Raw genomic sequence first — 17,728 nt, forward strand, 5'->3', positions numbered from 1 at the left:
GGACAAGAGCAGTTATTGTAGTGTAGCGTACAGCTTGTTACTGCAAAGCACTGAATAGACAGAGGCCAAGTTTGTGACACTATGTTCTCCAAGTGGGAGAGAGTTTTTGATGCACTGAACCATGATGTTTTGTGCACAAGGTTGAACTGCTTTCAACCCAAGAGACTTTCAGGCTGGGTCTGGGGATGTCTTTGGAAACAAAGACTAGCTTGTAGTGTTCATTTTCAGGTTTGGTCTGTGAACTCTGTTTTCTTCACACAGGCATGTTTCATTACCAGGGGACTCTTCTGTGCGGATGATTGTCCCTTGCTACTGAAAAAACCAGCAAGACAAAGGCCTGGACCATACTCTTTGGGCTTACTCAAGGGTCGGCTTGATCTGACATGAAGCAAAGTTTAGACAACTGGCCTGCAGCCATAACACCTTGAACTGTGATCCTGTCAGCATTTCAGCTAAAGAGCGGGTCTGCTCAATGAGGAGTCCAATGGAAATCTCAGACACTGGAAGAATTGGTGCCTCTGCTGTGTTGTCAGTGGGGAACAAAGGATTCTTGCACATGCATTCTGTAAAGTGATTTAGGATCATTTCAGGATAGGTGTTCTATAAAGTATGGATTGTTACTGTGCAAAACACTAAAAGGTCTCCTGCATCTGTTCCGGAGAACTGGAGAGAGACTACTTCACCCTTCTCTAATGCCCTCCCTCTGAGGATCTCATTAAGCCTCAAAACCCTTGAAAGGCAGGTATCTCACCATTTTAGAGTTGGGGAAACTGAGGCAGATGGGTTAAGTGACTTGCCTTGTTCTAAGCTTGGCTGTGGCAGTGACTTGCCCCAAATAGCAAGTCATTGTTACAGCCAAGCTTAGAACAAGGTAAGTCATTGTCACAGCCAGGATTAGAATCAGGTCTCCTGATTCCCAGTCCCCTTCTCTAATCAGGAGATCATGCTGCATCCATAAGAAACTAGATACTTCCCTTCAGAATGCCATCCATCCACCTCACTTGCTCCAATTGGGATCACAGGTTCTGCCTGAATGACATGCAATATTCACTAACTGACAAAGTGTGAGGGTGCACACTAAGAGTTTTACCTGGCTTGTGTTTAATATTTGTTTTAGAGCCACACTTTGAGGACACTTTGGAAATGTCAACTTTCTTGCTCTGGATCTGCACCTACAGAGACAGGAAGGAACAACTCAGAACAAAGAAACATTTCTTATGAAACTGGAAACCACTGTCCCACCGCAAAGGGCAGTTTATATTTAATGAGGTCTTAATCTCCCCTTGCCACACTTTTCCCATTAATCACCTGGCTGGTAGGTGTCAAATAACATTGCTGATGTAGGTTTCAAGAATTCTTAAGAAAAAGGCAAACGTTCATTAGGATTATCAAAAGCCCTGTCCCAGCCAACAAAGGGTGAATATGTGCAAGTAGAAACGTGTACTGAAAAAAACAAAACCAGTAGAGATGGATAGTGACCAGAAATGAGTGTCTCATATGCCATATGCATAGGAATATTAAAGTTTGACCAAAGAGGCCGATTTCACCCCCAAGTTCCCCAGACTGTTTCTACCCAACACCAGCCTTGACTTTTAAACCTGTCCCATGTTGCCTTCAGCCACGTGCCAGGAGAGAAGTTATCTGGATTGGTCTACTTGGAGCAAGGCTATCCTACTGTGGTGCCAAGCATATACTAGAGGCTTCAACTTTCTCTCTACCATCTTCAGCCAACACACCAAGATGTGGATCCACCTGATACTAAGTCTGTTTCTTTAGGGCATGTTGACAGGCATGTGCTGTTACGTATGGGGATAGACTGCATCACCACACCCAGGACTGTGTCTTACTGCTAAGAAAAAAACAGGCTGGATGTGGGGGTTCTCTGAGATAAGCTATGGAAATATATATCTTTTATTTACTGGGTTTTATTTGCTGCAGCAACATCATCACAAGGTTGTTTTCTTGACAAATCTCAAACTACACACATATGGGCCTGAACAATACCTGACTGGGAAACCTCTGGAAAACCAGCAACAGCAGTAGTGTAAGTGATTCAATAGATAGCCCTCTTCTGGGTCAGTAATGAGTCAACGTCCCAGCATGAAGTTAGCATAGGGTTGCTGGTGGAGATGCCCTCTTTTGGAATAGGTGTAAAGCCAAGGCTGTTGCTACTTTAAGTTATTAAAGATTTCACAGCCTTTTCCCCCAGAATAGGATTTTAACCCCGATACCTGGGCTGAATTCTAGCTTCAGTAACTACACTGTGCCTCGTGGAGTTTCAATACCATGTGACTGTCTTCTCTTCCTACCCATAACCTGCTGTGTAGCATTGCTGTGTGCCACTAAACAGTTGACCTATTCCATCCCAGAGGAAGCTGCATTTCAGTGGCAAATGAAGTTATTCTTGCCTGGTTAATTTGTAAAATGCTGCACGGAAGATGTTATATCACCAAGATTTCCCCGGCAAGGAATTCATAACTTCTAGTTACTTTAATAGGACTAACTTGTTGGGGGAGGGGACTTGGGGAGATCCTCTTCTCTAGTACCTCGCTGGCTTGGAATATTTAGTATCAGATTATCCATATAAACAAAATAAAAGTATTTCCTTAGTAGTGAGTTCACCTCTTTATAAACTAGAGAGAGAAAGTGAATGAGGTAATATCTTCTATGGGACCAACTTCTGTTAGTAAGACAGACAAGCTTTCACAGAGCTCTTCTTCAGGGCTGGGAGTTTATAAACCATTGCAATTGCCATGCTGAAGCCCATTAAGAGCCTACTGAGAAGCTTCATTGTGTGCACATGTATTTGTAACTTGGCGTGTGTGTAATTGTGCAGATTCGTTTAGTGCTTGCATAAGGTGCTAGATTCGATGCTCTTTTTGTTCACAGAATAGGTACAGTCCACACAGAAGTAATATAAGCTCCCTTTATATTGTCCCATGCCAATGTCTCTCAAACCTGACCTGGAGGAGCCAGTTAGCCCTCTAGGGGTTAGAAGAGAGTTCAGTGGCCATGGTCCATTCAGTCTTTGGTCTTCACAGAGTCTGCCAATAAAGTTGCCGATTAGTGATGATGGCTTTTATGATATGATGTTTGGTGAGAACTGGACTAAGATTCTGTCACTTGGCTATTTGAATGGTAACATCTGGACACATGAACGAGGACCTTGAAGAAGTCATTGTGATTTCTCACAATCTTTAGGGTTGTGGACAGCTGTTTCTTTTAAGAGTCTCAATTTCCCACTTCCTACTAAGGCTATGTCTACACTACGCAGCTTTTAGCCACTACAGCCGTGTCGCTAAAGGCGTGCAGTGTAGCTGCACCATCAGGAGAGAGCTCTCCTGCCAACAAAAAACTTCCATCCCCAACAAGCGGCGGTAGCGTTGTTGGCAGGAGAGTGCTCCTGCCAACAACATGCTGTTCACACTGGCACTTTTCCTCTACAAAACTTGTGTCTTTCGAGGGCAGGGGTGTGCGTTATTTTTAACACCTCTGAACGACAAAAATTTTGTCATTCAGTTGTCAGTGTAGACAAAGCCTAACTTGAATTATTGAACCTGTCCCTCTAAAGGCCATGTTCTCAGACTCAGGGGCCAAAGTTAAGTGCTGATTTAGTTGCCTGACTTTAGGCACTCTGGGTAGGAAGTATGACTAATACTTTCCTTTAGTTTTTCACCTCTCTAACCCTCTCTCCTTCCACTCTCCATTAGCTTTCAAACACGGTGGTAGCCTCGAGACACCAAAGAACCCACATGCTCTTAGAAGAATTCCGAATGATCGCACCCAGACCCTTTGACAACAGGGATAAAATGAATATACAGGTAGTCCTCGGACTTATGACACAATTGATTCCTGAAAATCGTGTCTTAAGTTGAAAACATTGAATTTCCCATAGGAACACTGTTGGACCAAGCGTCAAAGTCTAAACCAATGTCATTAAGTCGAAACAGGATGTCAATTTATAAACAGCGTACGTGCCATTCGTTGCAACTATAACGCTGTAAAGTCGAGGACTGCCTGTACGATGGATTATCCAAATGTCTTACTCCTCGCTAGATTTAAACTTACAGTAGACATTTCATTTCTATTGCTTTGCTTTTGTATTTTTTCTCCTTATTTATAAAAGTATAACAAACACTATTTCCAGGTAAAATCTAATGCTGCGAGCTTTGGGGTCTTTCTGCTAGACCTAATGAAAGCAGTAAAATAGTCTACAGCCTTCAACCTCAACTTCTCAGTATCCTGACAGTCAGTCACCACCCTTGCACATAGGAGGCAGGGCAAGCAGGTTCCCCCTACCCACCCCCAATTTTTTCCCCAGAAGGTAATTGAATGAATTGGCTAGCAAGTTCCAGTCACTTCTACCACAGCAGACCTTTTTGTAAAATGACAACACTAACCCTGAATCGCTAGCTTTTGCTAACCACTCTGCTTGCCCCAAGAATGCCCAACAGCCATTACTGAGGAAAGAGTAGCACTGGAACCATGGACTTTTCAATCATTCCCATCAGCTGCATGGTTAAAAACTATAGAAACAGGGAGCTTCTATGAGCAGATGCAATGAGAGGACTATCTCATGCTGTCTGACTGGACAGAAAATGCCTTAGAAGCGGACACCTGGTACAGTGCCCAGGAATAGCGGAGGGAATGCAAAACGGACAAAAGGAAATCCAATCATAAGAAGCCAGGTGTGCCAGTCTGGCTCTTCTACTCACATTGGTACTGCCTGGGCTGGGTTTGGGGGCGATGGACGGCTGGGAGCGGCTGCCTGAAGCTGGCTTTTGGGCATTTGGAACCTGAAAATGATAAGCACTTTATTCTCTGTTCTTAAAGTGAACAGCTTAACTAGTGGACTGAGGAGAAGAGATGTAGTGGTGACAGGAAGAGAGACACTGGGAGAACAAAGAGCTGAAAGAGGATACCTCTTTTCCCTAGAGCTGGAAACATCCCCTAGAGGGGATAGAAGAATAGTAAAATGGAGAGAAGAGGACAGTTTTGGTGGTTTATTACATGGGATTTTTAATATAAAGTGAAAAACATTCCCCGCAACCCAAGGTTTTATTCTGTAACATGTCTGTTGATAACAGAGGAGGAAAAAGTACATGAGGCCCAGCCAGAAATATACTATACAAAACACCACTCAACAGAAAAGGAGTGGTTTATAAAATAAAGCCCCTTTGGGTGCATAACAGCTGCTCTTTAGCAGTACAGCTGAAAGAACCCTATGGATGCCAAGCACTGGCAAAGTGAAATGTGAGACAACCCCAGCACAAATATAAAATGTCTCAGCAGTTATAAATCTTGAAGAGAACAAAAGCCTGATTAAATGAAAATTACACCTGTAGCTGTGCTCTTCCTACACCCGGAGAAAAGGTTGTTCTCCACCTGTGAAAAGGATGACTAGCCCTTGATTTAACAAGCTTTTTTTAATAAAACCCACAACGAAGGTCTTCAGGATCCTCTTGCAGTAACTTATGAAAGAATTTGAATGCAAGAGTTGATGCATAACCATGCACAGGCATATTTCTCAAGAAGGTGCTAACAGAGCATGACCTGCCCCACAAGCAATATTCGAGGCAGCATTTACAGCCTCCAAGTCCAGCGAGTGGCAAGTGCTCAAACAGGTGACAATGCACTGAGTCCATGGCCAAGCACTACGTTTGCCTCTAACGGTTGACTATTTGCAGGCCAAGAATGCAGGTTTCCTCCCCACTCCATCCTGGAAGAGAAGCTGAAGGGATTTAACTTTAGCTTTTTTAAACAGCATTGCATTAATAAGTTTTTAATCCCACAACTGCATAGAGCAGGGGTGGCCAACCTGGGGCTCCGGAGCCCCATGCGGCTCTTCCGAAGTTAATATGCGGCTCCTTGTCTAGACACCGGCTCTGGGGCTGAAGCTACAGGCGCCAACTTGCCAGTGTGCCGGGGGGCGCTCACTGCTCAACTCCTGGCTCTGCCACGGGCCCTGCCCCCACTCCACCCTTTCCTGCCCCCTCCCCTGAGCCTGCTGTGCCCTCGCTCCTCCCCCCCTTCCCCTCAGAGCTTCCTGCAAGCCACAAAACAGCTGATCGGGAAGGAGGGGGAGGCGCTGATCGGCAGGGCTGCCCGTGGGTGGGAGGCACTGCTAGTGGGGTGGGGAGATGATGGGGGGCTGCTGACGTATTACTGTGGCTCTTTGGCAATGTACATTGGTAAAGTCTGGCTCCTTCTCTGACTCAGGTTGGCCACCCCTGGCATAGAGTCAGTGGAATGGAGAAGGGAAAGCCAGGACATCACTATAGGTGACACCCCACTCAGTACAGGGATTCTGAACTTCAACAGCGATAGCTGTCAGTGTGTTGGGCACAGGGACAATGGAAAATTAGCAGCAGCAAGAAACAGACTCTTCCACCTAGTCACCCTCCTTATTTAAAACAGTGGCAAAGTTGCTATTGCTACGAGCATCCACACTCTGCATTCCCAGAAACTATCACTACTTAGAAAGTAAACAAACTCTGGCACAGATAGATAGATAGATAGATAGATAGATATTTTTAAAGGTAATGCAGGCTGTGTCCACTGGGAAACAGGTGACCTGTCAGGTCAACACAGGACGTCTTTAAAGCGCATGTTTTTTTCAGCATCCAGATGGGTATTTGGCATTGCTCCGATCACTCAGCTCTAGGTACCTAGCAATACTATCTCCATCTGAAATCCACAGTGTGTACTCAAAGTGCGTATACAACCATCACAGTATTAGCTCGCAACACCTCAGCAAGCTCACCTCTCTATTTCCAGTGAAACCAGTAGCCTTGAATGTTAGAAGTCGCTCTTAAGTTAGTAACTAAACAAAGATTGGAATCTTACATCCCCAGAAGTGTTTCAAAGTCCTTCTCCTGATGCAAAATCCTCCTTGCTTTAGGTCACTGGGAAATGGATCGAATGCAGGGCTGTGAAATGTAACATACGCTCACACATTTAACCTACTACAGCTCAGGAAAAAGTCTACCTACACATCTCCCAGAAATCTTAATTCTGCCGTGCTCATCCGCCTGAAACAGAATATTCTCAAAAGTCTACATAAAAAAGCAGAACAAGAAGTTAGTAGAAAGACAGCTTGTCCAGAGTCCATACTTACATTCCCACCTCCAGGGACATGCTTAATATTGTCCTTGGAACCACACTTGGACTGAACATGACTGTAGTTCGCTTTTTTGGAGACTATCTGGACCTAGAGTGTTACAGAATGGAAAAACAACACAAGGGAAGAGGACTGGTTAGAACGGTCATATGGCAGGCTGGAGTGATGCTGTAACATGGTAGATAAACAAAGAGCTGTGTTAAACTTCAACCCAACTTCAGCATTACATGTGAAAGAACTTGAAAGACAGAGAGAAAAAGAGTGAACAAACAAGGAGAGGCAGAGTACAGCTAAGCAGACAGTGGCAGTGGTGACAGCTTAAGTGCTATTGTGGAGGACAACACTTTCTTAGCATATTGTACAGACAAGCAGTACAAGAGCGCCTGGCTGCCAAGAAGACTCTGTATGCTAGCTTCCTTAGCGCATGTTCAGCCATGCATTCCAGCAGTGAGAACAAACATGGCTATCTCCATCCCTTCATTCTCACACTTTCATCTCGTTGATCCAAGTCACTGCCTCCGACGACCCACTCACTGGTTAGTCTCTGCAGTTTTAAACTGTTCCAGTTTGCCTGGGAACGACTCAAATCCTAGGCAATGCATCTGAAAACCTCTCAGCAGTATAGCCTAATCCTGAAAGCAGTAACTACATGGAAGGTCGTCAAACCACCAATTTAACTTAATTGGCAGCAGGTCTGATGCCAGCCAGATACAGGAGAAACAATGTATCTAACAAACAGTTCCAGACCCATTAAACACACAAAAAAGCCTAAGGCTATGAACCCTCAAAAGTTAAGTGAAAGCTACAACTCTACTCTTTAAAAAATAAATAAATAAATAAAATCAGTTATGACAAGCCCCTGAGTTCAGTCCTAGAGGTTACTTACGGTATAGCATGTTCAGAAACACGCATGGTACAAGAAGATAAATTAAATACGGGGTGGAAGCTTTACCTCCTACAGTAGTTTGGTTTTGTACACTGAAGTTATCACCTGTAGCTAGAACCACCAACATGGATTTTTCAAATGATACTTGCCAATTTAGGTAGATTGGATTAAGTGCAACAAGGACCCTCACATTTACCCTGCCATGGAAATTTACCAGCTTGCTGGCTCTAATTCAGAGGAGCAAAACATTTAAGAGCAAGACCAATGCCATCCTATACATATATAAGGTCTACCTGATGGTATCTCAGGAGATAGCACCAGCTCACAAGTTAAACTTTCACTGCCAGCCCTCCTCTTCTCTACTCCTTTCCCCCACATAGCTCAGATCTGGGATAAGACTTCATGACAGAACTTCAGGGTAGGAAGCCAACAACTGGTAACCACCAGCTGTGAGGGGTTAGAGAACAGTATTCTTGAAACTAGGTCCAGAAAGTTACAGGGAGAACATTAAGTCACCAGTTCTCCATACTTTTTTGTTTGAAAGTGCCAGGACCATTGATCCCGCTTCCTAATCCCAGCATCCATAGATGCATCCATAGAGAAGGGAGGTTTTCCTCACAGAAGACCAGCCCATCTTAGAGTTACAGCCCATCTAAAAGTGAAGGCAGAGCACACCACTGAAGCAATGTGTAAGTCAGGCCTTGAAAAAAACTATATGTGAAGTCAGCAGGAATACTTCTGACTGTATTTTACTGGCAGTGTCACAGGACATACAGGAAAGATGTGGAAAAGGTGCACGTGGGGAAGGGAGGGGAACAGTGACACTGACAAGAGAAAGCATAAAAGCTAAATAGAAGGGAAAGTGACTCAAATGGAAAAAAGTTTCCCTTTCATCTTTCAGGGATAAAAGACTGAAACAAAACTCACTTTCCCATTGGGCTGCTTTTGTGCACCCTCTTTTGTTACAGTTGTTTTAGTAGTAGCCATTTTAGAGACTGCATTGGGTTCAGACTTTCGCGCAGCACCGGCTGATTCTGGTTTTTTCTCTACTTTAGCCTAGATGGAGACAAATGGAGGATGATTTTAACCATGAGAATCAAAGTAAATGATGGGAGGAAATGATGGAATTCAAATCAACAACCAAGATAGATTCAGTGGACTGGACAAGCCAGGGAGAACTTTTTATAAATCAACATGTTAAAATGGTGAGACAAGGTGGAATCTCAAATCTAGAACTGGTAAAGCAGAAGGCACGGTCTCACTCAGACAAGCGAATCTCTTGAAAGATCCCTTCATGCATCAGAATTTTAGCGCTTCCTAGTGGGGTAGGTGGCCACGGCTCTGTGGAAGAATTATGCCCGGCCTCATAATAACTGAACAGTTGTGCCAGGTTCTGTCCTACAGTATTTTTGCTCCACAGGTCTACCTGGAGACTTCCTCCCACCTCTGAAACCCTACTAAGCGTTCCGCTGGATGGGTCTGCCCTGTATTCCCATTACTCATCTCCCTCACCACCCTACCGTGGCTCATGCTATACATTATGCTGCGTACAGCGATGAAGAAACGTTACCTGATCCTGTGTATTAAGATTTAATCAATCAAGATTGGTGCAAAGGCAAAAAGTTGCAGTTAGTTCAACATGAGAATGTGCAGGTTTGGAAAAATTCAGTGTCAGCCTGAGAGGCCCATTTTCCCGCTGATTTCTTACTTGTTAACCAATGCTCACCGCAACAGGCAAGTGTACTCAAAGCTGAATTTTTTAAGACTAGGGCTTCTGCAGCAGCTCTGTACCCTGCTGAACCAATTAATAATACAGCAGTAACACAGGCAACACTTCTCTGTTTATTAGGACACTCCCAAAAGAAGAATAACTTTGAAGACTTTAAAAGCCCTGCAAGAAATACAATGATTCTCTTTGACAGACAGTCTATGTTAACATACACTCTAACCTACTGCTATTATGAAATGGAAATGATCCAACAAAATAAGGGAGTACAAACAAGGGAATACATTGTACAATGTCCCTTTAACAGACAGCCCTGAAGTCTAGCCAGAAAGCTTTCCACGCTTCTGGAATTCTTTTGACCAGATTTCTGAAGGACCTTAATGGTGTTAGTCAACCTCCAATCTAGTCTCAACTTGCATTCAATTTGTGAGCACTCCTCCCTTGGTTCTCACTTCCAGGTCCTCCAGCCAGGTTTGGTTTACCCTGTTTGGAAGCTTCTCCCTTTGTGAACGCTGGCACAGCTTTCCCTAAATGGGCAGACATTCTCGGTCATTACTTAGATATCTGCTTTTTATGCACCCCAACACATACTCATGGAAGCACTCTTTGGGCTCCTTGGCTCTGAGGGGTCATGACCATCTACAGTTATAACATGCCGGACTTTTAACAGTTCGGTGGTACCTTCGGTGATGTGGTTTATGGTATACTACAATGCAGCTCATGACTGCCCTTATGATTAGTGTGCCTTTCAGAGACTAGGGTTCCCATCAAAAAGTGCTTCACCTTGGTTACAGAGATCAGAATGGAAAATCAGTTTCAGGAGACCACTCCTCTGTATTAAAAGCAAGGGTGCTGCAATTTGCTCCATTTTACACAAAGTAAAGCCCTCGGACTAAAGGCAAGTTACTAATTCAATACTTGGTCACACAAAGTTTGGGAGTATCTGTTATATGATGTCTGATAATAGTTTCATGTTTCTGCATTTACAAGATGTATAGGATGGAAATGTTAATGATTGCCCTCTGATTAAAAATCAATACACATTAATCAGTCTAATGTCTGACCCTTATAAGGAACTCCATAGAAATATTCCAAGGCTTTTCTCATTCAGAGAATCACAGGGAGAAAATTAATTAGCACCTCTGTATTAAATGAGGGCCTCAAGGTATGTCCTACCCCCTCCTTCAACCTCGGCATCTACTTTTTCCCATAGCAGTTCTCTCAATCCATCTCCCTCTTCCTTAGTTATCTGTCTGTGGCCACCAGAGGGTGTCCTGAGAACAGCACATGCTGCCCTATCCACCTCTGCTTCAAGCCTAACCCGTACAGCACATTGCTCATGTCAACAGAGACAGTGTGTCCTAAGACTTGCTCCTGAATCCAGATCTCCCATGTAGTGGCACATTACTCTACCTGGCGTACAATTTTAGCAGTCCCAAATCCTCTTCTCAAACAGATACTCTGAAAATAAATGAGTTCTGAGCTTTCACACAAGCTAGTCTTCAGATCAGGAGTGTGGCTCTGTTTCTCCGTATCAAAGAGTTGTGAAATTTTGTTCATATTCCAAATACTTCCATGAAACCTTTCAAAGTGTATTTCCTCTATATGCTAATGGTGCTGCCTTGTGCACATGGGGAACCTAAAAGGAGCTCTGCAGAGTCTGAATATAGGAAAGCCAGTGAGCATAGAGTGACTGAAAGCAGTGAGAACTACCAATAGCTCTTAAATGCATGTGAGTAGTCCTAAAAGCTGACTGAGGAGACTTACCCTTCCTCCACCAGGTTGGTGTTTAATGTTATCTGTTGATCCAATTTTGGATCGTATGTTCTTCAGGTCAGAGGCAGAAACACTGCTGGTTGGGCGAGGTGGCTTGGGAACAGTGCTGGTTTTAAGTGGAGCTTTAACTGTTGATGGTTTTTTAGCTTCTGGAGTTGTACTCGATGCTGTGGTGGGTCTGGCTGCAGCTGGCTTGGGTTTGGGGCGGCTGGTGGCAACTCCAGGTGAGACAGGAGTACCTGGGGTTGTTGCAGTGGGGGTAGTGGCGCTGTTCTTCACAGAGTTTGCAGGAGCACTCTTTGGGCGGCTCAGGTCTGCTGCAATAATCATAACAGAAAGGGAAGTTTGAGTAAATATCAATCAAATCAAGCAGACAAATACCCAACTGTAAAGATACACAGTAACATGTTGATTGAACACATTTTTGTAGTGAAGTAGAGAAGGATTTAGATGCAGGAACTGAGGGAGATTACCTGATGGTGACTTCACAGTGGTCTTCCTGGCATCTGCAAGCTTTGTTTCAGTCTTGATAGCTAAAGAGTACAAAAACAGTCAACCTTTTCTTCATGCTTTCATTGTGAACAGATTCATTGGTGTTACTGGGAGTGAAAGCCAACACACAGACCGACCCTTTGTGGATGCTGGCATAGCTTCCATGAGTGGCCAGACATTCTCCGTTGCTTCTTAGAAATCAGCTTCTTCTGCATCCCCAATGCGTACTTGTGAGATGCAAAAAAGGATGACTGCCACTCATTTTAGGGCTAGCCTCTTTCCTACTATTTAGAGGGAAACATCAAAGTTTCTCATAAAATCAGCTGCTCCCCATGCCTGGGTGAACTCCCTCTCATTACAAAAGCAGCATCTTATTTCACAAGATATGGTACAACTCATGTCCTTCAGAGAGAGACTCAAGCTCATAAAGTCTCAGGGAGGCTAAAGAATGTCATAACATGGTTAGGCCTCAGGATGGTGGGTAAGGGTCGCTTTGTTTTTACTTTTATTCATTTTTATATAATGGTTTTCCCACATCTCTCACCAATTGCTTGCTAGTGACATTCAATTGACACCTTTAATGACTCCCCCTCTCTGCTTCTCTTAAATCAATTTGGGGCCTTCTCTCAACTGTCTTCATTTAATATCAAAAGCAAAAATGCATCCCTTGGCAAACCTGTTTATCTCTAAACTTTGCCATCATCTCTAACCTGACGATAGTTTTGCTAGATTATTTTCTGACATATGAAGGTACTGTACCCAATACAAGGTACTATTTTGAACCTTACTATGATGGACAAAAATTAATTATTCAAGAGATTGGAAGTTGGTGGTTACCAAGGGACCAGTGATCATGACCCGATTACATTCGGTGTAGGCAAACAAAAGACAGTCCCAAGCAGTAATATATACACTTGGTGCTTCAAAAAGGCTAATTTCCAAAAGCTGAGGAAATTTATGAGCCAAACTGATTAGGAAGAAAAATTTAGACAGAAAAAAGGTAAATGAAAATTGGGAGTTCTTTAAGAAAAGGTAATTAGATGGCCAAAAAGCCACAATTCCCCAACCAAGATAGAGGACAACTTTGGCTGACAGCCCATCCTGATTGTGGCAAATTGAAGTGAGCAATTAGAAGCCCAAAAAACCAAAAGAAATATATAGCAATCAATATAAATTAGAAGTTATGAAGTGCAGAAAATTGATAAGGGACACTAAAGACATCAGGAAAATTCCATGACTGGCAGGACTAAGCACAATAAGAAGGAAGTGGGTTGGTTTGTTTGTTTTTGTTAATAGATCAGCAAACAAAATAAATACTAGCAATGGTGTAGGCCCATTACTAGATGTAGATGGTAACATTGTTAATAACGATGCAGAACAGGCAGAAGTGTTCAATAAATATTTCTGTTCTATATTTGGAAAGAAGTAAGATAATGTACTCACATCACAGGAAAATGAAGTACTTTCCAGCCTATTAGTAACTAAGGAGGATGTTAAATAACATCTCCCAAGGATAAATATTTTTAAATCAACTGGCCTGGATAACTTACAACCAAGAGTCCCAAAGAGTTGCCTAAGAAGATCACTGGCCATTTTTAAATAATCTTGGAGTACCATGGAAACTTTTGAAGAGGGCCAGCAGGATGGCAGGGTAACTGTAGGGTGGGTTAGTCCTGTCATCAATCTCAAGCAAAATAGTGGAAAAGGTCATACAGGACTCTATAGGTAAAGAATTAAAAAACTGGAATATGATTAAATTCCAGTCAATATGTTTTAATGGAAAATGGATCTTGTCAAACAAACCTGATTTCATTCTTTGATGAGATTACAAATTTGGTTGATAAAAGTAACTGCATCGATGCAACAGACTTAAAATAAGGCTTTTGACTTAGTATCCCATGATATTCTGATAAAAAATGAGCACAATACAAAATCAATAAAACACAAATTCAATGAATTAAGAAGTGGCTAACTGAGGTCTCAGAAATTAGCTGTCAATGAGGAATCATCATCACTGAATGGGAGAGTTTCTGTTAGGGTTCCATGGGGGTCTGGCACAAGGCCTAGTGCTATTTCTACAAGACCATACCTACAGACTGATGGACTGTGGGTTCTGAGAAGGATTTAGAGGTCACAGTGGACAAGTAACCCAATATATTCCCAGTGTGATGCTGTGGCAAAAAAGGCCAATGTGATCCTTGGATGTATAAGCAGGGGAGTGGTGAGTAGGGGTAGGAAGGTGATTTTACCACTGTATATGGCACTGGTGAGACTGACGCTGGAATGCTGCATTCAGTTCTGAATGGTAAAAAGTTGGAGGAGTGGGTGCAGAAAACAGCCACAAAAATCATTTGAGGGCTGGAGAAAATGCCTTATAGTGAGAGACTTAAAGAGCTCAACCTGTTTAGCATATTAAGAAGACTGAGATTTGACTTGATTACAGTCCCTTCTCAGGGAGAAAATACCAGATACTAAACGGCTCTTTAATCTAGCAAAGAAAGGCAGAAGCAGCAATGGATGGAAGCTGAAGCCAGACAAATTCAATTAGAAATAAAGCACATTTTTTTAACAGTGAGGGTGATTAACCATTGGAACAAATTACAAAGAGGAGTGAGGGGTTTCCCATTCTTTGATGTCTTCAGATCAACACTGGGTGGGTGTCCTTCTGGAAGATATGGTTTTAGCCAAGTACAAGTTACCCCTTCATTGAGCAAAGTGTAAACAGGGTGAAATTTAGATGGCCTGTGATATACACAGGCTTGGAAGTATTAGATTCTTATCAGTAAATATTGATACATGTCAATTTCATCATACACATACAAACCAACAAAAAATATTTCCATTGATAACAGAAATTCACAGATAGGTAAAATAAAAGAAATGCTGCTGGCGAACTTAGAGTTTGATTTAAGGGTATTTACTTGATCATTTTGACATGTGATGTTGACAAAAGCTTTAACTTTTTGAACTTCAACATCTAGACAAAGCCCTGGCTGGGATGATTTAGTTGGGGATTGGTCCTGCTTTGAGCAGGGGGTTGGACTAGATGACCTCCTGAGGTCCCTTCCAACCCTGATATTCTATGATCTACTGTCATTAAATAATTTCATGACCCCTCTTATTGTCTGACCACCCCATAATTTCCTGCAACTGTGAAAATTTTAACTAGACAAAAATAAAAAATGCTTTAAAAGAAAAAGTTAATATCTGTTGAAGTTACAAAAAAATAAAAATCTAATTCTGCCAAGCCTACATATACAGGAGGTCAGAATGGATCATCTAATGGTCTCTTCCGGTCTCAGACTCTGAATTTATAAAACTTAAATTTTCTGTCCCCTATGTCTCTACATCTGCCTATCATCATCTCTACACACCTATCACACTTCAAGTTCACACTTATCACAGCTCAAGCAGTCCTCACCATTTGTGGCCAAAAATGTGATAGTTTTATTTGCAACTGAAGAACTAGCCATTTTATTTAATGGAAACCTAAATGTGACAAACTGATGGGGCCAGAGAAGTGCAAGCATGGAATGTGCTGATTATTGCCTCAGTTCAAACTGTCAGGGGCACTATGAGCTGCAAGAGAGGGCTAAATTTCTGTCAGTTAATCCAAATACTAACATTTTTCAACAGAAGCTAGCAACAGTTTAGAAAGCAGGGGTGCTCGTCCTGAGCTCAAAAGGGCAATGCTTACATGTTGGCCTTTTGGGTGGGGAAGTAGCAGTGTTTCTCAGACCGGAGGCTGTTGTAACTGGAGATGCTGCAGTTGTCCTGGGCGTGGCAGAGCTGCCCTTTACAGCAGCTCGAGGTGTCGTAGCAGACAGTGGCTTTGAAAGTGAGGTCCGTTTGTCTGGGCTCTTTGCATCTGTTACCTGGTAACAAAAGGCTACACTGAAACCAATGGCCCAATTACAAACAGTACTCTCAAGATGTAGCTGCAAGAGAACTTGGAATGCACTGAAATTCCTTTTAAAAATGGCTGAAGCACAACTGTTTGGATTCTTAAATACATAAGCTAGACACTGCTAAGAAAAGTTCTGTAACAGAAAATTCTAAAACAAATGTCCTATAGTACATGAAAACCTGTGGCTGGCTATACTTAGTGAAGGACACATGAGACAGGGAGGTTGGTGCACCCTAAAATTCATTATTCACTATCTGGGAAGCTCCATTAGATTCCTCAGCTGACAGGAGTAGTCCATTTGTAGACTTACACAAAGTATTTATTTTGAGCTCCACTGTTCTTTTTTAGTCATTAGTTCCCTAGCATCATGGCACTCACTAACCCCTGGAAAAGGAAGCTATTTAATTACAGGCCAAAATGCTTTCCAGGCTAAAAAGGCATTTGGCAGATCATCTGGAACACAATAGAAGGATCAATTTATGAACAATTGACCCATCAGGAAAATGGAGAGTGGTTCATTCCTTCCTGGAAAACTCAGCAGATGGGATGATTTGACTGCAACATCAACAGAAATTGGAAATAATTTATAAGTGGTTATTTGGGGGGGGGGGGAGGGGGAAGCAGAGGAGTTACACAATATTTGGTCACAACTCAGAATTTCTGCGATATTATGGTTTACCTAAAATCAATTTTAAAAAGCATTAAACATTTGTGATTAGTGATAAATTTAGAAAAGTAACGATGGAAGGAGGAAGTGAAAGTGGGATTACCTACCCAAAAAAATCAGTATTTCCATCAAAATATACATTGGCTTTGTTCAGACAGAGACACAGACACATATATTTGCCCTTTTGTAACCACCTGTATAGGGGACACTAAACACAATCCTTTAGATCTGCATTTGACAGTTAAGCCCTTAACAAACACACTGATGAATGTGAAGATTTACAGCTGAAGTTTATTTCAACATTCCTCTGCAGTTTCTGTACTACTGCATGAGAATATACACATGAAGTTGTTATAAACAAAAATGCCTTGCTTCAAACTGGATGTAAATGTAAGCACCTAGATGTAATAGGTGAGTAAATTTAAACATCTAGAGATGATGCAGTGAGAGGTAAACGGTTTTATTTTCCAAGCTGAGTGAGGAGCAGGAAATCCATTAGATTTTCAAATTCCTCCAGTTTAATAATCTCTGATGCAATTACAAACAAGAACTTTAAAAAAAATATTTGTATTTTGTCAGTGTCTCCTTAAAAGTCTGGTGTTCTACAAATACCAAATACACACTGCACAACCCACTTACAGGTCACAATCAGCATGGGGCACATTGAAGACAGGCTTTCAGTTCTCTAAATTGAGTGCTTATATCCTTCTTTTGCTCTAGGATATGATGCTTTAGAGTTTACAGGTGCTTGAACGACCATTTACTGTGAGCATTTACTGAGCAGATCAATGAATAAGTCATATCTAATGGCATCCATCACCACGGTATCTGGGCACTATTGAAGTTACATAAAGTGACATTGAATTGGAAGGATTGCACTCAATCTGCAAACACCATTAGCGTATGTATGCGTGGGGTGGGGAGGTTATTCCTGCTGCTTATCTCAAGGGGAGTGTTGGTAGGCCATTCTTCAGGGTGTTTATTTGGGAAGACATTGGAGAAGATTTCACAGAGCTATTTAGGAGTAGAAGCATCTCTATTCGGTCACCTAGTCTATACCCCTGCTTTGTGTCACAATTACCTAAAATGGGTGATTAATCTGTATCTTGAAGACATCCAGTGATGGTAGATTTCTACAACCTGTTTCGGCAGCT

General features: G+C 42.4%; 1 protein-coding gene across 3 annotated transcripts in view; it reads right to left on the reverse strand.

Annotated features, from left to right (window-relative positions):
- MAP4 (microtubule associated protein 4) overlaps window positions 1-17,728 on the reverse strand; it is a 282,495-nt gene that overhangs the window by 12,294 nt on the left and 252,473 nt on the right. For all 3 annotated transcript variants that reach the window (XM_084620175.1, XM_084620174.1, XM_084620173.1), the window contains 7 exons: window positions 15,698-15,875; window positions 11,982-12,041; window positions 11,500-11,825; window positions 8,934-9,062; window positions 7,118-7,210; window positions 4,716-4,796; window positions 1,091-1,172 (listed from right to left, as the gene is read on the reverse strand). In XM_084620175.1, coding sequence (XP_084476301.1) covers window positions 1,091-1,172; window positions 4,716-4,796; window positions 7,118-7,210; window positions 8,934-9,062; window positions 11,500-11,825; window positions 11,982-12,041; window positions 15,698-15,875 — 949 coding nt within the window. The remainder of the gene's footprint in view (window positions 1-1,090; window positions 1,173-4,715; window positions 4,797-7,117; window positions 7,211-8,933; window positions 9,063-11,499; window positions 11,826-11,981; window positions 12,042-15,697; window positions 15,876-17,728) is intronic.

Source organism: Lepidochelys olivacea, assembly GCF_965140295.1.
Source record: "Lepidochelys olivacea isolate rLepOli2 genome assembly, chromosome: 2".
Taxonomy (NCBI): Eukaryota; Metazoa; Chordata; order Testudines; family Cheloniidae; genus Lepidochelys; species Lepidochelys olivacea.